The sequence below is a fragment of the Mobula birostris genome, chromosome 4 (genome assembly GCF_030028105.1).
Source record: "Mobula birostris isolate sMobBir1 chromosome 4, sMobBir1.hap1, whole genome shotgun sequence".
Classification (NCBI taxonomy): Eukaryota; Metazoa; Chordata; class Chondrichthyes; order Myliobatiformes; family Myliobatidae; genus Mobula; species Mobula birostris.
The window spans coordinates 94340740-94366895 of NC_092373.1; the positions used below are offsets into that span (position 1 = coordinate 94340740).

Genomic DNA, 26156 nt, shown 5'->3' on the forward strand with positions numbered 1-26156 from the left:
AAATGGCGGTGCAGGCTCGAAGGGCCGAATGGCCTACTCCTGCACCTATTTTCTATGTTCTATGTTCTATGAACTGGCCTCAACTGTTTCCTGTGGCAGAGAATTCCACAGATTCACCACTCTCTGTGTGAAGAAGTTTTTCCTAATCTCGGTCCTAAAAGGCTTCCCCTCTATCCTCAAACTGTGACCCCTCGTTCTGGACTTCCCCAACATCGGGAACAATCTTCCTGCATCTGGCCTGTCCAATCCCTTTAGGATCTTATACGTTTCAATCAGATCCCCCCTCAATCTTCTAAATTCCAACGAGTACAAGCCCAGTTCATCCAGTCTTTCTTCATATGAAAGTCTTGCCATCCCAGGAATCAATCTGGTGAACCTTCTCTGTACTCCCTCTATGGCAAGGATGTCTTTCCTCAGATTAGGGGACCAAAACTGCACACAATACTCCAAGTGTGGTCTCACCAAGGCCTTGTACAACTGCAGTAATACCTCCCTGCTCCTGTACTCAAATCCTCTCGCTATAAATGCCAGCATACCATTCGCCTTTTTCACCACCTGCTGTACCTGCATGCCCACTTTCAATGACTGGTGTATAATGACACCCAGGTCTCGTTGCACCTCCCCTTTTCCTAATCGGCCACCATTCAGATAATAATCTGTTTTCCTATTTTTGCCACCAAAGTGGATAACTTCACATTTATCCACATTAAATTCAATCTGCCATGAATTTGCCCACTCACCCAACCTATCCAAGTCACCCTGCATCCTCTTAGCATCCTCCTCACAGCTAACACTGCCGCCCAGCTTCGTGTCATCCGCAAACTTGGAGATGCTGCATTTAATTCCCTCATCCAAGTCATTAATATATATTGTAAACAACTGGGGTCCCAGCACTGAGCCTTGCGGTACCCCACTAGTCACCGCCTGCCATTCTGAAAAGGTCCCGTTTATTCCCACTCTTTGCTTCCTGTCTGCTAACCAATTCTCCACCCACACCAATACCTTACCCCCAATACCGTGTGCTTTAAGTTTGCACACTAATCTCCTGTGTGGGACCTTGTCAAAAGCCTTTTGAAAATCTAAATATACCACATCCACTGGTTCTCCCCTATCCACTCTACTAGTTACATCCTCAAAAAATTCTATGAGATTCGTCAGACATGATTTTCCTTTCACAAATCCATGCTGACTTTGTCCGATCATTTCACCGCTTTCCAAATGTGCTGTTATCACATCCTTGATAACTGACTCCAGCAGTTTCCCCACCACCGACGTTAGGCTAACCAGTCTATAATTCCCCGGTTTCTCTCTCCCTCCTTTTTTAAAAAGTGGAGTTACATTAGCCACCCTCCAATCCTCAGGAACTAGTCCAGAATCTAACGAAATTTGCTGTTTTGCAGCAGCAGTATGTTGCAATAAATAATAAAAACTGTAAATTACCTTAGATATATACGTGTGCGTGTGTGCGTGCGTGCGTGTGCGTGCGTGCGTGTGTGCGTGTGCGTGTGTGTGTGTGTGTGTGTGTGTGTATGTGTGTGTGTGTGTGTGTGTGTATGTATGCATGCCACTCTCCCAATCCAGGTGTCACAGCTCCAAATGCTGCTGTCACCGCCAGCTTTACTCTGGCTATAAGTTCCCACGTACTTTCTAAGTCCTCTTTCAAGCTCTGCCATTCTCCACTACCCTCTCGGGTGTTTCCCACTTGGACTTGGGACTGTCCAATCCATACTCAGTGCAGATGTTCCTGTACACAAATCCTGCAACTTGGTTGTGCCGTTCAGTGTGTGCTGTCCCTGTCTACACCTTGCACTCTGCCTCTGTGTGCCGGATGGTTTCAGCAGACTCCTTGCACAGTCTGCATCTGGTGCAATAGACCCCTGCTTCTATTGCTCTTGTGCTCAGTGCCTGTTCTTGTGTAACCATGAGCAGAGCCTCTGTGCTGTCCCTCAGCCCTGCCATTACCAGCCACTGGAAGGACTTTCTTATGTCATCCACCTCTAATATCTGATGCTATCCTGACAGTTGAGCTGTGCCGAGCCACATCCCATCTATAAATTTGCTGATTCCAGAACTATTGTTGGCGGAATTTCAGATGGTGATGAGAGGGCGTACAGGAGCAAGATAAATCAGCTGGTTGAGTGCTGTTGCAGCAACAACCTTGTACTCAACATTAGCAAGACCAAAGAATTGATATTGGACTTCTGAAAGAGTAAGGGTAGCGTCCATTATTAAAGAGGAGTTTTCATGGTACTTGGAGGCATATGAAAAAATAGGCCAAACTCAGCATGGTTTCCTTAAAGGGAAATGTTGTCTGACAAATCGAATGGAAATTTTTAAGGATATAACAAACAAGATAGATAAAGGAGAGTCAGTGGATGTTGTTTACTCGGATTTTCATTTTTGACAAGGCGCTGCACGTGAGGCTGCTAAGCAAGACAAGAGCCGATGGTATTAGAGGAAAGATGCTAGCATGGATAGAAGAATACCTGTCTGGCAGAGCAAGCAGTGGGAATAAAGCAGGCCTTTTCTGGCTGGCTGCCTGTACCAAGAGGTGTTCCACGTGGCTTGACGTTGGGGCCGTCTCTTTTCATGTTAAATGTCAATGGTCTAGAAGAGTGAAATTGATGGATTTGTGGCCAACTTTGAGGACAATGCTAAGATAGGTGGGAGGGGTAGACAGGTAGTGTTGAGGAAACAGGGAATCTGCAGAAGGACTTGGACAGATTAGGAAAATAGGAAAACAAGTGGCAGATGGAATACAGTGTTGGGAATTGTATGAGGGGTGATTGATAAGTTTGTGGCCTAAGGTAGAAGGAGTCAATTTTAGAAAATCTAGCACATTTATTTTTCAACATAGTCCCCTCCTCACACTTAGTCCAGCAGTCATGGAGCATACAGATCTTGGACCTCCAGAAAGTGTCCACAGCAGGGGTGATTGATAAGTTAATAACTCATCGGGGTAATTGATAAGTTCGTGGCCTAAGGTATAAGGAGATGAGTTATTAACTTCAAACTTTCTGCATAATCACTCAAAGAAATGACCTGCATGCGCGTGTAACAATAGCCATAAAACTCATCTCCTTCTACCTTAGGCCACGAACTTATCAATCACCCCTGCTGTGGACACTTTCTGGAGGTCCGAGATCCGTTTGCTTCACGACGCTGGACTAAGTGTGTAAATGTAGGAGGGGACTATGTTGAAAAATAAATGTGCTAGGTTTTCTAAAATTGACTCCTTCTGCCTTAGGCCACGAACTTATCAATTACCCCCCAACTGTCGACACTGCAGTGACATTAATCAATCATAACTCTTCCTTTTCCAATTTTTAAAAAATTTATATATAAGAATACAGAGTACAGGAAAAATATATATATGTCAATACATTAAACTAAATCGCATATAAAGACTCCTTACCCTATATTCGTACAAATCAATTAGTTTGTAACATTGAAAAATAATAATTTTTTATATAAAAAATCTAATCCACTACGAAGACTGAAGCTGATTAATAGAAAAAAAAGAGAAAAGATTGTTAGTAACATCTGTGCTTTAACAGCAAATCAAAATTTTGAAAATAATTCAGAAAGGGTCCCCACAACGTTTGAAAGTCTTCATTAGATTCAAAGATTGAACATCGAACCTACTCTAACTTTAAACATGACATCACATCACCCAACCATTGGGCGTGAATAGGAGGGGCCACAACATAATTCATCACCAACTGCCTACACTACAGTGACATGAATCAATCATAATTTACCCCACCAACTGTCTATACTGCAGTGACATTAATCAATCATAATTCACCCCCAACTGTCTACACTACAGTGACATTACAGCCCAGCATATCACACAAACCAATCTTCCGCCCTTGGACTCACTTTGCACCGCACGCTGTCGGAGCAGTGCTGCCAGGATAATCAAGGACACGACCCGCCCAGCCAACACACCTTTTGTCCCTCTTCCCTCCGGGAGACAGCTCAGGAGCTTGAAGACTCATACGGCTAGATTTGGGAACAGCTTCTTTCCAACTGTGATAAGACTGCTGAACGGATCCTGATCCAGATCTCGCCGATACCCTCCAAATATCCGGATCTGCCTCTCGGTTTTTTTTTTTGCACTACCTTACGTTCCCTTTTCTTTTTTCTATTTATGATTTATAATTTAAATTTTTAATACTTACTATCGTTTTGTACTCCAGGGAGCATGAAGAGCAGAATCAAATATCACTGTGATGATTGTACGCTCTAGTATCAATTGTTTAGTGACAATAAAGTATAAAGTATAATTCACCCCATGACTGTCTACACTGCAGTGACATTAATCAATCATAATTCACCCCCCCCAACTGTCTACACTGCAGTGACATTAATCAATCATAATTCACCCCTCCCAACTGTCTACACTTCAGTGACATCAATCATAATTCACCCCCCCCCAACTGTCTACACTGCGGTGACAATCAATCATAATTTACTCCAACTGTCTACTCTTCAAGGTGTGAGTTTTTGTTTCTACAGAATTGTGTTGTTGACCATGTGTCTTCCATTTCTCCAGTTGGGCCAACTCTTTGACAATGGGGCCACAGTATTCTTCAGTATCTTCATGTCACTATGGGCAGTAATGTTCCTCGAGTACTGGAAGAGGAAAAGCGCAATTCTGGCCTATAAATGGGAATGTTTCGACTTCGAAGAAACTGAGGTAAGATGGCAAGATTCAAACCATTAAAACAGATCAAAGTTTATCCAGCAATTGCTGTTCCTAATGTGACAGCCAAACACCATTTCTAAGTCAGGAGGTTCCGATCTTGCTCCGTAGACTTGCTCCAGGGACAACCCAATGCAATGCTGAAGGAATGCTGCAGTACTTGAGCTAATTTCCTTCAGATCACTCTGAAGATGAGGTGAACACAAAGGATCCAAATATATTATTCCAAGAAGGTTCAAGGATTTCTCCACAAAGCAGGCTTTCTCTTTAGGGTCATAGAAACACAGAAAATGTAAAATAAAGGAGAACACCATTAAATTAATCTCATCCGTCCTGGTTGAAAAAGGGCTTTCCAGCACTGGGTCAGTGGCCCCACAGAACACCGCTTTCCAAGCACTGTTCAAATCTATTGTGGCTTCTGTCTCCAGCATCATTTTAAGCAGTGGGCTCCAGACACTAACCATTCATGGGGTGGAAAAATTCTTTCCTCATCTCCCCTCCAGTCCTTCCACCAATTACTTTAAATCTTTGCCTCTGATTTTTGACATTTCAGACATGGGGGAATAGCCCTTCCCATTTAGTTTATCTAGGCCCCTCATAACTTTCTACACCTTGATTAAATTTCTGCTCAATCCCTTCTGTTCAAGCAAAAACAATCCTAGCTCATGTAATCTTCACTCATAGATACAATCCAGTCCTGGCTATGTTCTTGTAAATTTCTTCTCCACCCCTTCAATTCAGTCACATCATTTCTTTGTTATGGTGGCCAGGAATGAATCTGTGTTCTGGTCAGCACCATGTACAACTCCAGCTGAATCTCTTTGCTCTTGCACAGTATATGCTGTGGTTTGATAAGTGCCTTTTTAACTATCTAATTGGTCCATCCTTCCATCTTTTCAGAACACACACCATATAAATGCAGATGTTTCTGCATACGATATCCTTCCATTTTGCCTTGTTCCTACTCAGACTCATTTCCTTACACACCTAGCATTAAATTCCATTCGTCACCTTTTTTTGCCAAACAACCTGTTAGGGAGATTAATTTGCTAAGGGAATTCAATTAAAGTTGATCACAAGTAAATTAGACAAGGATTTCGAAGTAAAGAGATCTTTATTCACAATATCATGGGGAATGGAACCTGTAACGGCAGGTTTCGAATTCCAAATAATAGACAGAGCACCGCTCCTTTTATACATTACAAATCGATTGCAAAAGCAAAGGATGTTCGATCAACATTGTGGATTGGAAAAGATAAGCGAGGTTCACATGCAGTTCTCTTGAGATAAACTGTACCCATAGCAACAGCCAAAAATTAAAAATTCAGTCCAGTGTACAACTTTGTATTAACAAATAGTTTGTCTTGTCTCGTTGAGTCTAATTCTTATAAGATAAGCAACTGCAAGTATTTATTCTAAGAATGGTCTCTGCTGAAAGTCAAGGCTATAATTTTTACAAGCTAAGCTGCAAACTGGTTTCCATACTCAAAGCCAATATTAACCCTTTGTCTATCAAAATCTTTAACTCCACACAACCAGACCATCTATACTGACATACTGTACGTGAAGTTCAGCATTTTCCTCATTGTCAACCACATGGACAGTTCTAGTATCAGCTGCATTATGCTTCTTTACTCAGGTCATTAATCGTTAATATATTCAACAAAATAAAGGACCAAATACTGAGCCCTCTGCAACTCTAGGGTAAAACCCTTCAAGCTACTAACGTACCATCAACCATTATCCCCATTAGCCCCAGACAGTCCTTCCAGGTGAGGTGACACTTCACCTGTGAGTCGGCTGGGGTGATATACTGCATCCGGTGCTCCCAATGCGGCCTTCTATATATTGGCGAGACCCGACGCAGACTGAGAGATCGTTTCGCTGAACACCTGTGCTCTGTCCGCCAGAGAAAGCAGGATCTCCCAGTGGCCACACATTTTAATTCCACGTCCCATTCCCATTCTGATATGCCTATCCACAGCCTCCTCTACTGTAAAGATGAAGCTGCACTCAGGTTGGAGAAACAACACCTTATATTCCGTCTGGGTAGCCTCCAACCTGATGGCATGAACATCGACTTCTCTAACTTCCGCTAATGCCCCACCTCCCCTCATACCCCATATTTATTTATATACACACACATTCTTTTTCTCTCTCTCCTTTTTCTCCCTCTGTCCCTCTCACTATACCCCTTGCCCATCCTCTGGGTTTTCCCCCCTCCCCCTTTTCTTTCTTCCTAGGCTTCCTGTCCCATGATCCCCTCATATCCCTTTTGCCTATCACCTGTCCAGCTCTTGGCTCCATCCCTCCCCCTCCTGTCTTCTCCTATCATTTTGGATCTCCCCCTCACCCTCCCACTTTCAAATTCCTTACTCTTCCTTCAGTTAGTCCTGACGAAGGGTCTCGGCCGGAAACATCGACTGTACTTCTTCCTGTAGATGCTGCCTGGCCTGCTGTGTTCACCAGCAACTTTTATGTGTGTTGATCAACCATTATCCTTCACTTCCTGCTGCTAACCCAGTGTTAGATCCGATTTGAAACTCCTCTACATAGGACTTGTCTGAGTCTTTGATGAATTCCACATTGACCGTATCAACGACAGGGTCCTTATCAACCCTTCTTGTTACTATCTCACTCACAGCCTTCCCTTAACAAATCTATGCCTTCCTAAATAAAAGTTTATGCTGCCTGTCTAAAACGATTCTAGTTCATTAGCTCCTTCAGTATCTGATGATCTCACCTCAGAGGCTTGCACATGTATTTGAAGATGACAGTGCCTACCAGACTCTGTCTGCACATTCAGATTGAGGTGTGCATAAAGCATTTGGATTGCAGTAATTTGCAGATGGACTGTGGTTTCCGTCACAGTTTTGTTCGACCAGTCAGGGTTGTTAGCCCTGAGCTGAACCCCCAAACCTGGAGGACTGATGGACCACTCCAAGTCTAGCATGGGTGACCCTACCAAGAACCAAAGCTCAAAGCCCTGCTTCAGGTAGCTTAGCTCCCTGGGTCACTGAGGCATGCAGGCCTCTGAACCATAACAAGGCTGTGGTCCTCTTGGTGGGAAAGACTAACTGGCCTGCAATTATTTGGTTCATCCTTCCCTTCCTTTTTAAGCAATGACAGTAGATCATCAGGTCCCTACAATTTCTTTGCCTTTCTGTTGTAACAGCTTGGGATATGTTTCACTTGTCCTTGGGGAACTGTTAACTTTTAAAGATGATAAATTGCTTAATATATCTTTTTTCACTACCTTACTCTATGCAAGATCTTACACACTGCTTACCATCTACATCATAATCTTATCAACACAACAAGCAATCTGCCAGAGGATCTCAGTGGGTCGAGCAGCATCCAGGGATGAGAGGAGAAATTGTTTAGGTTTTGGGTCAAACCCTGCATCAGGGTCAGAGTGGACAGGCAAGATGGCCAGCATGAAGAGGTCAAGGAGGCTGGGGAAAAAAGGTTTCCGGTGGACTGAGGACGGGTGTAAGATGACAGGCAGGTAGTACCCGGCAGGGGGAGAGAGCAGAGGTGGAGCTGGAAGACTGAACCAGGTAGATTGAGGCAAAGAGAGAGGGAAAAGAACAAATGCAGCAAGGTTGTTTGGGGAAGGGAGTGTGAAGATGGGAACTGCTGCTGGAGGGAGATAAGCAGGAACACCAAGCGCTCGATTCAGATCTGTGAAGGAAGTGTGAATGGGAAATATCAGAGGAGAAGGGAGAGATGGAACCAAAGGGAGGTGTGTGAAATGGGCAGATGGAATCAGGAGGGAATGAGTGGAGGGGGTCATAAGTGGGAGGATCAGAGGATCAGAAGAAGTAGTGGGGGGGGGGGGGGGAGGAGAGGTGAAAAGAAAGTAAAAGCTGGGAGGAAATTTACCTAAAATGGGAAAAGCTCACTGTTCATGATGTTGGGTTGTAGACTTTAAGGCATCTGTTAGTCTTGCGAGACCATGGATCTGCGCCTGGAAAGGCTTCACTCTCCAGGGTGCAGGCCTGGGCAAGGTTGTATGGAAGACCGGCAGTTGCCCATGCTGCAAGTCTCCCTTCTGCATGACACCGATGTTGTCCAAGGGAAGGACATTAGGACCCATACAGCTTGGCACCAGTGTCGTCGCAGAGCAAAGTGTGATTAAGCGCCTTGCTCAAGGACACAACACGCTGCCTCGGCTGGGGCTCGAACTCACGACCTTCAGATCACTAGTCGAACACCTTAACCACTTGGCCACATAGTTGTAGACTACCCAAGCAGAATACAAGGTGTTTCCCTTCTAGTTTGAGTTAGGCTTTGCCTAAGAGTAGAAAAGGCCAAGAATGGGCAGGTCGGTACAGGAATGGGAAGGAGATCTCAGCACGGCCACTGCTGACTGAGTGTAGGTGTCACACGCATCTTCCCCGGCCTCATCGATTGTGTTTGGTGTTGCTGCTACATCAGCAAGAACCAGCACAAACTTTTTCATGCCGTCTCTTTCTTATATACTGACACTGGAGAGGATTCAGAGAAGATTCACGAGAATGATAACATGAGGAAATCTGCAGATGCTGGAATTTCAAGCAACACACATCAAAGTTACTGGTGAACGCAGCAGGCCAGGCAGCATCTCTAGGAAGAGGTACAGTTGACGTTTCGGGCCGAGACCCTTCGTCAGGACTAACTGAAAGAAGAGCTAGTAAGAGATTTAAAAGTGGGGGGGTGAGGGGGAGGGGGAGATCTGAAATGATAGGAGAAGACAGGAGGGGGAGGGATGAAGTCAAGAGCTGGACAGGTGATTGGCAAAAGGGATATGGGAGGATCATGGGACAGGAGGCCTAAGGGGAAAGAAGGGGGGAGGGGGGAAGCCCAGAGGATGGGCAAGGGGTATAGTGAGAGGGACAGAGGGAGAAAAAGGAGAGAGAGAAAAAGAATATGTGTATATAAAAAATAACTGATGGGGTACGAGGGGGAGGTGGGGCATTAGCGGAAGTTAGAGAAGTCGATGTTCATGCCATCAGGTTGGAGGCTACCCAGACGGAATATAAGGTGTTGTTCCTCCAACCTGAGTGTGGCTTCATCTTTACAGTAGAGGAGGCCGTGGATAGACATGTCAGAATGGGAATAGGATGTGGAATTAAAATGTGTGGCCACTGGGAGATCCTGCTTTCTCTGGCGGACTGATGTCTACTGTAAGCCTATTGACTCTCTCAGCTATCTGGACTATTCCTCTTCTCACCTTGTCTCTTGCAAAAACGCCATCCCCTTCTCGCAATTCCTCCATCTCTGCCGCATCTGCTCTCAGGATGAGGCTTTTCATTCCAGGACAAGGGAGATGTCCTCCTTTGTTAAAGAAAGGGGCTTCCCTTCCTCCACCATTAACTCTGCTCTCAAATGCATCTCCCCCATTTCACGTACATCTGCTCTCACTCCATCCTCACGCCACCCCACTAGGAATAGGGTTCCCCTTGTCCGCACCTACCACCCCACCAGCCTCCGGGTCCAACATATGATTCTCCGTAACTTCCGCCACCTCCAACGGGATCCCACCACTAAGCACATCTCCGCCCCCCCCCACCTGCTTTCTGCAGGGATCGCTCCCTACGCAACTCCCTTGTCCATTCGTCCCTCCCATCCCTGCCCACCGATCTCCCTCCTGGCACTTATCCTTTTAAGCGGAACAAGTGCTACACATGCCCTTACACTTCCTCCCTTACCACCATTCAGGGACCCAGACAGTCCTTCTAGGTGAGGCGACACTTCGCCTGTGAGTCGGCTGAGGTGATATACTGTGTCTGGTGCTCCCGATGTAGAAGCATAGAAACATAGAAAATAGGTGCAGGAGTAGGCCATTTGGCCCTTCGAGCCTGCACCGCCATTCAGTATGATCATGGCTGATCATCCAACTCAGAACAGCCTTCCCTCCATACCCCCTGATCCCTTTAGCCACAAGGGCCATATCTAACTCCCTCTTAAATATAGCCAATGAACCAGCCTCAACTATTTCCCGTGGCAGAGAATTCCACAGATTCACCACTCTCTGTGTGAAGAAGTTTTTCCTAATCTCGGTCCTAAAAGGCTTCCCCTTTATCCTCAGACTGTGACCCCTCATTCTGGACTTCCCCAACATTGGGAACAATCTTCCTGCATCTAGCCTGTCCAATCCTTTTAGAATTTTATACGTTTCAATAAGATCCCCCCTCAATCTTCTAAATTCCAATGAGTATAAGCCTAGTCGATCCAGTCCTTCATCGTATGAAAGTCCTGCCATCTCAGGAATCAATCTGGTGAACCTTCTTTCTACTCCCTCTATGGCAAGAATGTCTTTCCTCAGATTAGGGGACCAAAACTGCACACAATACTCCAGCTGTGGTCTCACCAAGGCCTTGTACAACTGCAGTAGTACCTCCCTGCTCCTGTACTCGAATCCTCTCGCTATAAATGCCAGCATACCATTCGCCTTTTTCACCGCCTGCTGTACCTGCATGCCCACTTTCAATGACACTCAGGTCTTGTTGCAAATCCTCTTTTCCTAATCGGCCACCATTCAGATAATAATCTGTTTTCCTGTTTTTGCCACCAAAGTGGATAACCTCACATTTATCCACATTAAATTGCATCTGCCATGAATTTGCCCACTCACCCAACCTATCCAAGTCACCCTGCATCCTCTTAGCATCCTCCTCACAGCTAACACTGCCACCCAGCTTCGTGTCATCCACAAACTTGGAGATGCTGCATTTACTTCCCTCATCTAAGTCATTAATATATATTGTAAACAACCGGGGTCCCAGCACTGAGCTTTGCGGTACCCCACTAGTCACTGCCTGCCATTCTGAAAAGGTCCCGTTTATTCCCACTCTTTGCTTCCTGTCTGCCAACCAACTCTCCACCCACACCAATACCTTACCCCCAATACCGTGTGCTTTAAGTTTGCATACTAATCTCCTGTGTGGGACCTTGTCAAAAGCCTTTTGAAAATCCAAATATACCACATCCACTGGTTCTCCCCTATTCACTCTACTAGTTACATCCTCAAAAAATTCTATGAGATTCGTCAGACATGATTTTCCTTTCACAAATCCATGCTGACTTTGTCCGATGATTTCACGGCTTTCCAAATGTGCTGTTATCACATCTTTGATAACTGACTCCAGCAGTTTCCCCACCACTAACGTTAGGCTAACCGGTCTATAATTCCCTGGTTTCTCTCTCCCTCCTTTTTTAAAAAGCAGAGTTACATTAACCACCCTCCAATCCTCAGGAACTAGTCCAGAATCTGAAGAGTTTTGAAAAATTATCACTAATGCATCCACTATTTCTTGGGCTACTTCCTTAAGCACCCTGGGATGCAGACGATCTGGCCCTGGGGATTTATTTGCCTTTAATCCCTTCAATTTACCTAACACCGCTTCCCTACTAACATGTATTTCCCTCAGTTCCTCCATCTCACTAGACCCTCTGTCCCCTACTATTTCCGGAAGATTATTTATGTCCTCCTTAGTGAAGACAGAACCAAAGTAGTTATTCAATTGGTCTGCCATGTCCTTGCTCCCCGTAATCAATTCACCTGTTTCTGTCTGTATATTTGTCTTAACCAATCTTTTTCTTTTCACATATCTATAAAAGCTTTTACAGTCAGTTTTTATGTTCTCTGCCAGTTTTCTCTCATAATCTTTTTTCCCTTTCCTAACTAAGCTCTTTGTCCTCCTCTGCTGGACTCTGAATTTCTCCCAGTCCTCAGGTGTGCCACTTTTTCTGGCTAATTTGTATGTTTCTTCTTTGAAATTGATACTATCCCTAATTTCCCTTGTCAGCCACAGGTGCACTACCTTCCCTGATTTATTCTTTTGCCAAACTGGGATGAACAATTATTGTAGTTCATCCATGCAACCTTTAAATGCTTGCCATTGCATATCCACCGTCAATCCTTTAAGTATCGTTTGCCAGTCTATCTTAGCTAATTCACGTCTCATACCTTCAAAGTTACCCTTCTTTAAGTTCAGAACCTTTGTTTCTGAATTAACTATGTCACTCTCCATCTTAATGAAGAATTCCACCATATTATGGTCACTCTTACCCAAGGGGCCTCTCACGACAAGATTGCTAATTAACCCTTCCTCATTGCTCAATACCCAGTCTAGAATAGCCTGCTCTCTAGTTGGTTCCTCGACATGTTGGTTCAAAAAACCATCCCGCATACATTCCAAGAAATCCTCTTCCTCAGCACCTTTACCAATTTGGTTCACCCAATCTACATGTAGATTGAAGTCACCCATTATAACTGCTGTTCCTTTATTGCACACATTTCTAATTTCCTGTTTAATACCATCTCCGACCTCACTACTACTGTTAGGTGGCCTGTACACAACTCCCACCGGCGTTTTCTGCCCCTTAGTGTTATACAGCTCTACCCATATCGATTCCACATCTTCCCGGCTTATGTCCTTCCTTTCTATTGCGTTAATCTCCTCTAGTGTGGCCTTCTATATATTTGTGAGACACAACGCAGACTGGGAGATCGTTTCGCTGAACACCTACGCTCTGTCCACCAGAGAAAGCAGGATTTCCCAGTAGCCACATTCCCATTTTAATGTTAAATCCTCATACCATTCCCATTCTGATATGTCTATCCATGGCCTCCTCTGCTGTAAAGATGAAGCCACTATCAGGTTGGAGGAACAACACCTTATATTCCGTCTGGATAGCCTCCAACCTGATGGCATGAACATTGACTTCTCTAACTTCCGCTAATGCCCCCCCCATACCCCATCCGTTATTTTTTTATATACACATATTCTTTTTCTCTCTCTCCTTTTTCTCTCTCTGTCCCTCTCACTATACCCCTTGCCCATCCTCTGGGCTTCCCCCCTCCCCCTTTCTTTCTCCTTAGGCCTCCTGTCCCATGATCCTCTCATATCCCTTTTGCCAATCACCTGTCCAGCTCTTGGCTCCATCCCTCCCCCTCCTGTCTTCTCCTATCATTTTGGATCTCCCCCTCCCCCTCCCTCTTTCAAATCTCTTACTAGCTCTTCTTTCAGTTAGTCCTGACGAAGGGTCTCGGCCCAAAACGTCAACTGCACCTCTTCCTAGAGATGCTGCCTGGCCTGCTGCGTTCACCAGCAACTTCTATGTGTGTCATGAGAATGATCCCAGGAATGAAAGGGTTACCGTCTGAGGAAAGTTTGGCAGCTCTTGGGCTGTATTCCCTGGAGTTCAGGAGAATGGAGGGGGATCTCATTGAAACATTCTGAATGTTGAAAGGCCTGAACAGATTAGATATGGCAAAGTTATTTCCCATGATAGGGAATTCTAGGACAAGAAAGCACGACTTCAGGATTGAAGGACGTCCATTTAGAACTGAAATGCAGAGAAATTACTTTAGTTAGAGAGTAGTAAATCTGTGAAATTTGTGGCATGAGTGGCTGTAGAGGCCAAGTCATTGGGTGTATTTAAGGCAGAGATAGATAGGTTCTTGATTAGCCAGGGCATCAAAGGGTTTGGGGAGAAGACAGGGGAGTGGGGATGACTGGAAGAATGGGACCAGACCATGATTGAATGGCGGAGCAGACTCGATGGGCTGAATGGCCTACTTCTGCTCCTATATCTCATGGTCTTTTTCAAATTTTCCTTTTAATTTCAAACCCATATTTTCAATACTCTTCCTGCCTATTTTCAGCATCTCACAAAACCTTTGCCTATCCCACTGTTTCTGGATTTAAATAGATCTTGTCATCCAAGGGGCTCCAGATTTGGCAGCACTGCCTCATTTTGTTATGCAATATCTACATTGCTTTTTCTGGGATCTTGCTTTTGGGAGTTGGGCACTCTTGTCTCTTAGGGATCAGTTATTTATTTAGTGTCACATTGATGTCACCTTCAATTAGACTGTTTAATTTTTTTTCTTTCAGGAGCGCCCGAGGCCTGAGTTTACAGTCTTGGCTCCCATGACTGTGAGGAACCCAATAACAGGGACAGAGGAACCCTACTTTCCAAAGGGAAACCGGCTCAGACGTATCTTCACAAGCTCTATGTTGATTCTGCTCCTGGTAAGAATTATGTTTTGTAACTCCAAAACATCAAACTGATTGAAAGAGAAACAAGCAGCCAGGAATGAATGTGCCTACATTGTTCTTTTAGAGAGGTGGGCAAATATGACGAAAATCATTCACAAAATTTACGTATGACCCATAATGAATTATGTAAGTGATAAAGAATGCTTACCCAAACAATATATTTGCAATATTGCTCAAATATTACTGAAATATTAAATACACAACACTCCTCTATGCTCAGCCATAAACTCCCGTCTCAGGTTCTGGGGCCTCCTCTCTGGTGGTTGTAGGAGTTGACCTTGGAACTGTAGGAAGTGGTTCTGACAGCTCTGGCCTCCTTTCTTCTCCAACAAATGACTCTGCACTCCTCAAGTGGTCGATGTGTCATCTCCAGATCACATCAGACACAATCTTCACTGTGTGGGCGAGTGGTCCAGTTCTGTCCCAGGTACCCACTGATGTTACCATTTCCTTTACCTTTTGGAAAGCCACCTCGCACTGCTTTGTCCATTGCCATTTCTTCCCAATCTGTAGTAAGGAGTTCCAGCGGTGGAACACAGTACCCAGGTTTGGCACAAACCTGTTATAGTAATTGACAACTTCAAAAATGCACCACAACTTGACACACCTTTTGCCTTGGGGTATCCACCACTGCCTGAAATTTCTCAGAACATGTCTGTAAATCATGTGTGTCAATGGTGTGACCACAGTAAGTGATGCTTGGTTTTAAGAATTCACGCTTGTGCCGTTCTCTGAGCCCATAATCTTCTGATCTTTTTAACACTGTTTTAAGATTTTGGAGAAGTTCCTTGTCACCCACACTGGTAACAATGATGTCAACACTGAATGCTTGGACACCCTTGCAGTACTCGGTCCATAACTTCCTGCCAGAGTGCAGACGCAGATGCTACACCAAAAATAAGCCTATTATAGCAATAAAGTCCTTTGTGAGTGTTTATGGTGAGAGATACATGAACATTTCTTCCAAATCCACCTGTACGTAGGTCTCAGCTAAGTCCGCTTTGCTGACATGTTTTCATTGGAAAGGTTTGCAAAGATATCCTCTGTCCTGTGCAGAGAGTATTGATCTACTTTCAGTACTGGGTTGACGGTGATCTTAAGATCACCACAGATCTTGACAGATCCATTCTTCTTGGCCACTGGGCTCCAGGCAACTGTGGAATGAATTCTTTCAACCTCCATACAATCTAGCTCACTGCCTACTTTATCATGGATGGTAGAAGGAATTGGACGGGTTTTGCAAAGGTTTGGTATGGCATTTTCAAGTAACACTATCTTATGTTGATATTTTTGAGTTTTTCCAATACCATCCCTGAACACTGAAGTGGCACCATCCAGTAACGCACTTTCAATTGACTCTATTGCAGTGGTAGTGGCAAATAAATGGTAGATGGATCTTCAATCAAGTTGTAGTTGTCTCAGTTACTCATGTCCCCACAATGCTGAGCCTCCTGTTTTATCACATATGAGCCCAGTGTGGCTTGTTGGTTTTTGTATTTCACTGTTACAGACTGTACTCCCACAGGAGTTATCATTTCTCCAGTATAAGTTCTTAGTTGGCTACCTGCAGGCTTCAGTTCAGTGTCTTTCAAATGCTGTTTAAACTTATTTTGTGGAATGATGAGTCAGTGTCTAATTCCATTTTAATTAATTTGCCATTCACTTCTGGTGTAAACCATATTGTTTGTCTCTTATTAGTTTTCACGTTGTAAATCTCAAGGCTACTCAATCCAGTGACGCACCCATCATTATCAGATTTTTCATCAACAGCGTGCAGATTCGTGCTCTTTTTGAAACTTCAACCTGGCTTTTTAGCTTTTTCTCTTCTCCGTGCAGTCCATTTATTTTTGTCTGCCCAACATGCTTGTTGTATGTGTCCAACCTTATTGCATTTTCTGCAAGCTTCACCTTAAATCCTGCAATAGTCTGGTATATGTGAGACTCTGCCACAAAGTAGCACTGTTTGTTTAGCCAGGTCGGTTTCAGTTTAGGTGTTACAATTTTATTCACACTCACTTTCATTCCTAACCAATCGCGTTTCTGTCTGCTGTTTCCATTGATACAGCAATTTCAACTGCTTTTTAAAATGTGAATTTTACTTCAGTTCGGATCCATTTTTAAATGCTTTGTTGTAAGATTCCATAAACTAAACAATCTCTTAGTGCATCATTAAGCCTATCACTGAACTCACAATTCTCAGACAATGTCTTCAATTGAGCCACATACACTGAAATAGACTCCCCTTCCTCTTGATTCTGCTTATGAAACCTAAAGAATTCTGCAGTCAACAATGGTTTCTGTTCTAAATGCTCCTGCATTACTTTTGTGATATCAGCAAAGCTCATTTTGGCTGGTTTGGTTGGACCAGTCAAACTTCTAAGCAAACTGTATGCTCTTCAGCCTAATGCACTCAGCAAAACTGTCACTCGTTTTTCATTGGCTGTTTCATTTGTTTCTAAATACTGCTCAGTATGCAAAATTCAGTTACCTTTTGTGCAATCAACACATCGATCTTTCTAACGTAGCCAGCCATTTCTGCTTTTTGCATTTATTATTATTATTGCTCTCATTGTTTATAAATCTGTGAATTCATTTGTTTGCTGCCTTTTTTAACTTGACCATGTTTGTCTTCCCTTGTGAAGAAAAAAATTGCCTCATTTTGTTTTATCGGCCATTTTTCTCCTCTTGGAAGAGAGTTTTTTTTAAAAAACTTGAACATCTCACTGCACTTCAACAGGTAGGTGGTTGTCTCAAGTTTGTTTTAAACCTTACTCGTCACCACTGTTAGGTTTTGTAACTCCAAAACATAGAACTAATCGAAAGAAAAACACGGATCCAGGTATAAACGTGCCTACTTCGTTCTTTACTTTTAGTGAGGCACACAAATATGACATGATGGCATAATGACGTATGTCATTCACATACTTTTGCATTTAACATATAATGAATTATGTAAATGACAAAAATGCTTAATAGAAAAAAATTACAGTATTACTGAAATATTAAATATACAATAGTCCTTTCCGTCCATAGTGTAACCATGTCTTTTGTGCTTCATTCCCACCCTGGAGTAGTCATACCACTGACTCTCTGCTTGCATCATCATTCAGCTACTGGGCTAGAAATTCAGAGACATGAATCTCCAGCACTTTCAGCTGATTCATCAGTGACATTCCTTCCACCTTATGGCCAGAATTGGAGGTATTCACTGATGGTTAAATAACACAATTCTTCAGCAAGTGAAGCGTGCAGAAAGGCAACATTCAAATATGAGCTGATAAGTGCCAAGTAACTTTAATAATCATCTAAGTGTCATGTAATGGCCATCTACCCTTGAGATTCAATGGCATAACCATCATAGAGTCCTTACCATCCATATGCTAGGGTCACCATTGATCAGAACTTCAACTAGACCTGCTACACAAAACTTTCCATTGTGTAGAGTTCTAGTTGAGACACTACGGGGGGTAGGTTCTGGTGGCAATAGAGAGAGTGCACTGGAGATTCAGTAAGATGAAGGCCAGGGTAGGTTCCGGTAAGTTTTTTGTTCAGATAGTCTAGCGCAGAGAGAATGCCAGGCAGGATGTTGGAATGCTCCTCTTGCAGGATGTGGGAAGTCAGGGAGCCGTCCGGTGTCCCTGACAATGACACCTGCAAGAAGTGCATCCAGCTGCAGCTCCTGACAAACCGCGTTAGGGAACTGGAGCAGGAGCTGGATGACCTGCGGATCATTGGGGAGAATGAGGAGATTATAGATCGTAGCTACAGGGAGGTAGTTACGCCACAGGAGCAGAGCACAGGAAATTGGGTCACTGTCAGGCGAGGGAAGAGGAAAGGGCAGGCAGAGCAGGGTTCCCCTGTGGCCATTCCCCTCAACAACAAGTATACCGCATTGGATACTGTTGGGGGGGGATGACTTACCTGGGACAAGCTGCAGTAGCCGGATCTCTGGCACTGAGTCTGGCTCTGCAGTGCAGAAGGGAGGGTGGAAAAAGAGGAGAGCGGCAGTGATAGGGGACTCGATAGTTAGAGGTGCAGATAGGAGGTTCTGTGGTCGTGACAGAGAATACAGAATGGTTTGTTGCCTCCCAGGTGCCAGGGTCAAGGATGTCTCTGATCGATTGCATGACATTCTGAAGTGGGAGGGTGATCAGCCAGATGTCGTGGTGCACATCGGTACCAATGACATAGCAAGGAAGAGTGAGGAGGTCCTGGAGAGTGAGTATAGAGAGCTTGGTAGGAAGTTGAAAAGCAGGACCTCAAGGGTGGTAATCTCAGGATTGCTACCTGTGCTAGGTGCCAGTGAGGGTAGGAATAGGATGCTCTGGAGGATGAACAAGTGGCTGAGGAACTGGTGTAGGGGGCAGGGCTTCAGATTTCAGGATTATTGGGACCTCTCCTGGGGCAGGTGGGACCTGCACAAGAGAGACGGGTTACACTTGAACTACAAGGAGACCAATATCCTTTCAGGGAGGTTTGTTACTGCTGCTGGGGAGGCTTTAAACTAGATTTGGTGATGGGAACCAGGGTGCCAGAGCTGACAGTGGGGCTGGGGTGAAAATAAATGATGTTAAAAGTTCAAGCAAATCCGCTGATAGAAAGGTTGAGAGTGGTGGTAAAGATCTTCTGAGGTGTATATATTTCAATGCTAGGAGTATTGCGGGGAAGGCAGACGAGTTGAGGGCGTGGATTGACACGTGGAATTATGACGTTATAGCAATTAGTGAAACTTGGCTACAGGAGGGGCAGGACTGGCAGCTTAATATTCCAGGGTTCCGATGTTTCAGATGTGATCGAGGTAGAGGAATGAAAGGTGGGGGGGGGGGGGTAGCATTGCTCGTCAGAGAAAATGTTACAGCAGTGCTCAGGCAGGACAGATTAGAGGGCTTGTCTACTGAGTCCTTATGGGTGGAGCTGAGAAACAGGAAAGGTATGGCCACATTAGTGGGGTTGTATTATAGACCACCCAATAGACAGCGAGAATTGGAGGAGCAAATCTGCAGAGAGATAGCAGGCAACTGCAGGAAACATAAAGTTGTGGTGGTAGGGGATTTTAATTTTCCACATATAGATTGCGACTCCCATACTGTTAGGGGTCTAGATGGGTTAGAGTTTGTAAAATGTGTTCAGGAAAGTTTTCTAAATTAATAGATAGAGGTACCAACTAGAGGGTATGCAATATTGGATCTCCTGTTAGGAAACGAGTTAGGACAAGTGACGGAAGTCAGTGCAGGGGAGCACTTTGGTTCCAGTGATCATAACACCATTAGTTTCATCTTGATCATGGACAAGGATAGATCTGGTCCTAGGGTTGAGATTCTGAACTGGAAGAAGGCCAAATTTGAAGAAATGAGAAAGGATCTAAAAAGCGTGGATTGGGACAGGTTGTTCTCTGGCAAGGATGTGATCGGTAAGTGGGAAGCCTTCAAAGAAGAAATTTTGAGAGTGCAGAGCTTGTATGTTCCTGTCAGGATTAAAGGCAAAGTGAATAGGAATAAGGAACCTTGGTTCTCAAGGGATATTGCAACTCTGATAAAGAGGAAGAGAGAGTTGTATGGCATGTATAGGAAACAGAGTAAATAAGGTGCTTGAGGAGTATAAAAAGTGCAAGAAAATACTTAAGAAGGAAATCAAGAGGGCTAAAAGAAGACATGAGGTTGCCTTGGCAGTCAAAGTGAAGGATAATCCAAAGAGCTTTTACAGGTATATTAAGAGTAAAGGAATTGTAAGGGATAAAATTGGTCCTCTTGAAGATAAGAGTGGTCGGTTATGTGTGGAACCAAAGGAAATGGGGGAGATCTTAAATGGGTTCTTTGCGTCTGTATTTACTAGGGACACTGGCATGAAGTCTATGGAATTAAGGGAAACAAGTAGTGAGATCATGGAAACTGTACAGATTGAAAAGGAGGAGGTGCTTGCTATCTTGAGGCAAATTAAAATGGATAAATCCCCGGGACCTGACAGGGTATTGCCTCGGACCTTGAAGGAGACTAGTGTTGAAATTGCGGGGGCCCTGGCAGATATATTTAAAATGTTGGTGTCTACGGGTGAGGTGCTGGAGGATTGGAGAGTGGCTCATGTTGTTCCGTTGTTTAAAAAAGGATCAAAAAGTAATCCGGGAAATTATAGGCTGGTAAGTTTGACGTCAGTAGTGGGTAAGTTATTGGAGGGAGTACTGAGAGACAGAATCTACAAACATTTGGATAGACAGGAACTTATTAGGGAGAGTCAACATGGCTTTGTGCGTGGTAGGTCATGTTTGACCAATCTATTGGAGTTTTTCGAGGAGGTTACCAGGAAAGTGGATGAAGGGAAGACAGTGGATATTGTCTACATCGACTTCAGTAAGGCCTTTGACAAGGTCCCGCATGGGAGGTTAGTTAGGAAAATTCAGTCGCTAGGTATACATGGAGAACTGGTAAATTGGATTAGACATTGGCTCGATGGTAGAAGCCAGAGAGTGGTGGTAGAGAATTGCTTCTCTGAGTGGAGGCCTGTGACTAGTGGTGTGCCACAGGGATCAGTGCTGGGTCCATTGTTATTTGTCATCTATATTAATGATCTGGATGATAATGTGGTAAATTGGATCAGTAAATTTGCTGATGATACAAAGATTGGAGGTATAATGGACAGTGAGGAAGGTTTTCAAAGCTTGCAGAGGGACTTGGACCAGCTGGAAAAATGGGCTGAAAAATGGCAGATGGAGCTTAATACAGACAAGTGTGAAGTATTGCACTTTGGAAGGACAAACCAAGGTAGAACATACAGGGTAAATGGTAGGGCACTGAGGAGTGCAGTAGAACAGAGGGATCTGGGAATACAGATACAAAATTCCCTAAAAGTGGCGTCACAGGGAGATAAGGTTGTAAAGAGAGCTTTTGGTACATTGGCCCTTATTAATCAAAGTATTGAATATAAGAACTGGAATGTTATGATGAGGTTGTATAAGGCATTGGTGAGGCCGAATCTGGAGTATTGTGTTCAGTTTTGGTCAGCAAATTACAGCAAGGATATTAATAAAGTCGAAAGAGTGCAGAGAAGGTTTACAAGGATGTTGCTGGGACTTGAGAAACTCAGTTACAGAGAAAGGTTGAATAGGTTAGGACTTTATTCCCTGGAGCGTAGAAGAATGAGGGGAGATTTGATAGAGGTATATAAAATTATGATGGGTATAGATAGAGTGAATGCAAGCAGGCTTTTTCCACTGAGGCAAGGGGAGAAAAAAACCAGAGGACATGGGTTAAGGGTGAGGGGGGAAAAGTTTAAAGGGAACATCGGGGGGGCTTCTTCACACAGAGAGTTGTGGGAGTGTGGAATGAGCTGCCAGACGAGGTGGTAAATGCGCGTTCTTTTTTAACATTTAAGAATAAATTGGACAGATACATGGATGGGAGGTGTATGGAGGGATATGGTCCGTGTGCAGGTCAGTGGGACTAGGCAGAAAATGGTTCGGCACAGCCAAGAAGGGCCAAAAGGCCTGTTTCTGTGCTGTAGTTTTTCTATGGTTTCTATGTTCCTGGAATGGAGGTCTGTAGTTATAAGGGAGATGGGTTATGCTGGGTGTATTCTCGCTGGAAAATAGGAGCCTGAGAGTTGACCTTTATAAGGGTTAAGAAAATTATTTAGGGTGTGGATAGGGCAAATGGTAAGAATCTGTTTCCCAGGATAAGGTGAGGGGCAATATTTAAAGGAGATCTGAAGGATACGTTTTTCGTACAGAAGTTGGTGGTTATCTGGGAAAAGTTGCAAGGCATATATGGAGGTAGATGCAATTGCAATATTTTAAATGTGTTTAGATAGGAAAGATGTTGAGAAATATGGGCCTATTTTGAGCAAGTGTGATTGGCATAAATAGAGATTTCAGTCGACATGGATGAGGTGGCCTGAAAGGGCCCGTTTTTGTGTTGTGAGATTCTGTGATTCTTTGACAGACCCTCCAGAATTAAGATGACTTATTTGTACTGTGGAGTTCATACTGATGAGCTCAGTACAAGGCATCAAACAAGATGTTTGAGGAATTCGGCAAGTCAGGCTACATCTCTGGAAGGAAATGAGGAGATGGCATTTCAGATTGAGGCCTTCATCTACACAGAAAGACAGAGGACAGATAGTTGGTATAAAAGGGACAGAGTAAGACCTGGCAGGTGACAGGTGAGGAGGGGGTGATAGGATAGAGGAGGGCAGAGTGGAAATAGTGACAGAAAGTGGGAAGTGATAAGTTGAGGTAACATGGGGCTTTCTCCATTTATGCAGGGCTTCTGTGCACGCTTGATGTGTAGACTCAGACCTCATAATTCCATCCCATATGCTGCTTCAGTGCTCTGTCCAGAGATTCCCAAGACTTCATGGAGACATTGCTCTTTTTCATAAGAGGTCTGAAGCATATCTTTGGAACTGTTCCTCTTTCTGTGAGAGAATGCCTGTTTAAGGAGTCTTTTACCACATGTGCAAATGTAATCAACTAAATTAAGACCCTGGTGGGGGAAGTCAATTCTGGAAAAGACACTGAAGTTGCTTTTCTTATTTCTGTAGAACCTTTGTGATTTTGAAGGTTTTTGCAGAGATTGTGTTCATGGTATCTTTGAAGTGACCACTGTAGGTAGTTTAGCGCTCAGATGCATATAACAGGGCAAGGATCACTAATACCAAGTAAATCAGGTTTTGTGCTTGTTCTAAGATCTTGAGCTTCAGATACCTTCTACCTCAGTTAACCAAAGGTTTTGATAGCAACATAAGCAGTGAGACAATGACTCTCCCTGATTCCCCAAGGCCTTCTCATTGTCCACAAACCAAAAATAAGGAATGTGATGGAATACTCTCTACTTATCTGAATCAATCTAGCTCCAACAACACTCAGGAATTGGCAATGTCAAAGACAATAATGATGGGAACCCACCAGAAGCTGGGAGGTGGCAAGGGACTGAAGGTGATGGAACCTAATAGGAAGCTGCAGATTCTTCCACCGATGTGGAGGGACATTGATAGCCAGTGGGGTGGATAGTTTGTCGGCTTCTATGGACTCCTGATGTGTAGACTCAAGGCTCTCAATGTAATTCCACGTGCTTCTTCACCATTCCTGACCAACCCACTTGATTCGCAATTCATCTCCACCCACTGTAATTATTCCCTCTACCACTGGCACACCACAGCATGTAGTGTAACTGCGATTGCTCACCTAGGCTGCTCTGACACCACCCTTTATTGCTTTGAAAGAGAAGGGCAATGGCTGAATCGACTCCCCACCATCTCTAAGGTGCACATGATCCCGATCTAGAAATACATCCCCATTTCTTCTTTGAAGGAGCATATTGACCAGGACAGCAACACCTCTCACAGGCAGTAAGGGATGGGCCTTGTCCATGACACCCAGAACCAAAACAATTTATATAAATGATACTCAATATCTTCCCCTCTGCTATCAGATTTCCGAATGGTCCATGAACACTACCTCTTTTTTCCATTTTTAACACTATTTTTGTAATTTCTAGAGTTTTGTATTGCTGCTGCAAGACAACAAAATTCACTTCATGTGTGTTATGATTTGTAACTCCAGAGATTAGTCAAAGGAAAACCACAGGAGCCGGTATAATGTATTAACTTAGTTTTGACTTTTAGTGAGGCACTCTCATGTGAAATGATGATGTAATGACGTGTGCCATTCACATACGTTTTACGTATAACATGTACTGAATGATGTAAATCAAACAGTATATTTACAATATTTCTCCAATATTACTGATATATTGAATACAATCCATCAGTGATAATAAATCAGATTCTGATTCTGCCTGTGATCTATCTGCACTCAAGAGTTGTAGGCTCCCACCTCCCCAGGGTTAACTAGCTATCCCATTGCCTTTCTAGTTGGTTCAGTCATTGTGCAGTGCTGTGAGGTAAGTACTGTACCATTGGACAGCTCGAGAGAGAAAGAGAAGAAGTCTTTCGTTCCACAAATAGTTAAGAACTGCATTAGCGGTGTCCAATAACAAGGAATAGATGTCATTGGGCTACCGTTCACTAACTTTGGGTTTCTTTCTTTCAGGTTATAGTGGTGCTTATCTTCTTGGTTTCCATCATTGTCTACCGGACTATCATTAGTATTCTGATGTACGAGTCTGGAAACACCATCATCATGGCAACAGTGAGTACTTCCATGCCAAAGGAGGCGAATCAACCAACACATTCATGCTAGCTCTAGCACAGCAATTCCATTAGGCCCATTTTCCTGTGAGTTATTCTCTGTCACATAATCACCAAGAGCCTCTTGGTTTCTCTTGCACTAGCAGCAAATTACAACAGGTAATTAACCTATCAGCTCGTCTTTGGGATGTGGGAAGAAGCCAGAATACTTGGGAAAACCCATGCCATCGCAAGGAGACTGTGCAAGCTCCACACAGACACCACTGGTGGTCAGGATTAAACCTGGGTTGTTTACACCATGAGGCAGCAACTCCACCAAGTCATGCTGGGTTGCTTCTCAATGACAACAAACGAGTTTTGTCTTCCTTCAAGTAGGCACTTTATCATTCTCAGGACGACTCCAATCACCGTACAACCATTCAGGAAACTGTTCGGCACTCTTAGACATGGCCCTCTGCAGTGTCCCACAAAGGTGAATGAAATATCAGATAACGTTTCACATGCTGACATGGGGCCAATATCTTCCATTAAACCTGTGTGAACTCTCCTGTAGTTCTGTGCTGAGAGTGGTGCTTGGCCTGAGAGAGTAGTCAAGGGTGTATGTTAATGTCTTATCTGAAACCCCAATCTTAGTGGGATTTCACCCAATAACTTCTGAATAAAGTCAAGCGTGGGACTGTATCTATTGACTGCAAATTTCCCCAGCTGCATGCAGTAGTTCATTATAGAAAATGGAAATTGCCAATGACTTGGTGAGTAAGACCACAGTCAGGTATGGTGTGCTAAACTGAGCTGAACAAGAGAGACACAGGTTGAACGCTTGCACTGTCTTGATAGATTCATCCCAAACCAGGATGGCTTCTGGAGTTGGGGGATGGAGTAAGGGGCGGACAGATGGTCTTGGTGTCCAAAGGGCCCTGGCAGATGTTAGAGTGCAGGCAGGGGAAATGGCCATAACTATAATGGAAAGAGGTGGTCAGAGTCGATCAGAGGCAGTGGAGAACTGGAGCCAAAGGCCAATGACTCTGTGGCAAGCAGAGCCAAGGACCAATCCATAGGAAAGGCAAAACCAATTACAGGCAAGAAGAGAACCAGACCCACAGGCCTATAGGGGATGGGAAGGCAAAGCTGAGGGCCAGTTGGAGCAGGGGAAGAGAAATAGGCCTACGGAGGAGTCAGAATCAAGAACCAGATTTGTGCTGAGGGACACAGAGCAAAGTCAACTGGAAGTGACGGCATTGACCCAGAGTCCCAGG

At 44.1% G+C, this 26156-nt stretch overlaps 1 protein-coding gene across 3 annotated transcripts in view; it reads left to right on the plus strand.

The window, feature by feature from the left end:
* The window catches only part of ano7 (anoctamin 7), a 199348-nt gene that overhangs the window by 114327 nt on the left and 58865 nt on the right, over positions 1 to 26156 (plus strand). For all 3 annotated transcript variants that reach the window (XM_072255798.1, XM_072255797.1, XM_072255799.1), the window contains 3 exons: positions 4559 to 4702; positions 14596 to 14733; positions 24803 to 24901. In XM_072255798.1, the coding sequence (XP_072111899.1) occupies positions 4559 to 4702; positions 14596 to 14733; positions 24803 to 24901 (381 nt within the window). The remainder of the gene's footprint in view (positions 1 to 4558; positions 4703 to 14595; positions 14734 to 24802; positions 24902 to 26156) is intronic.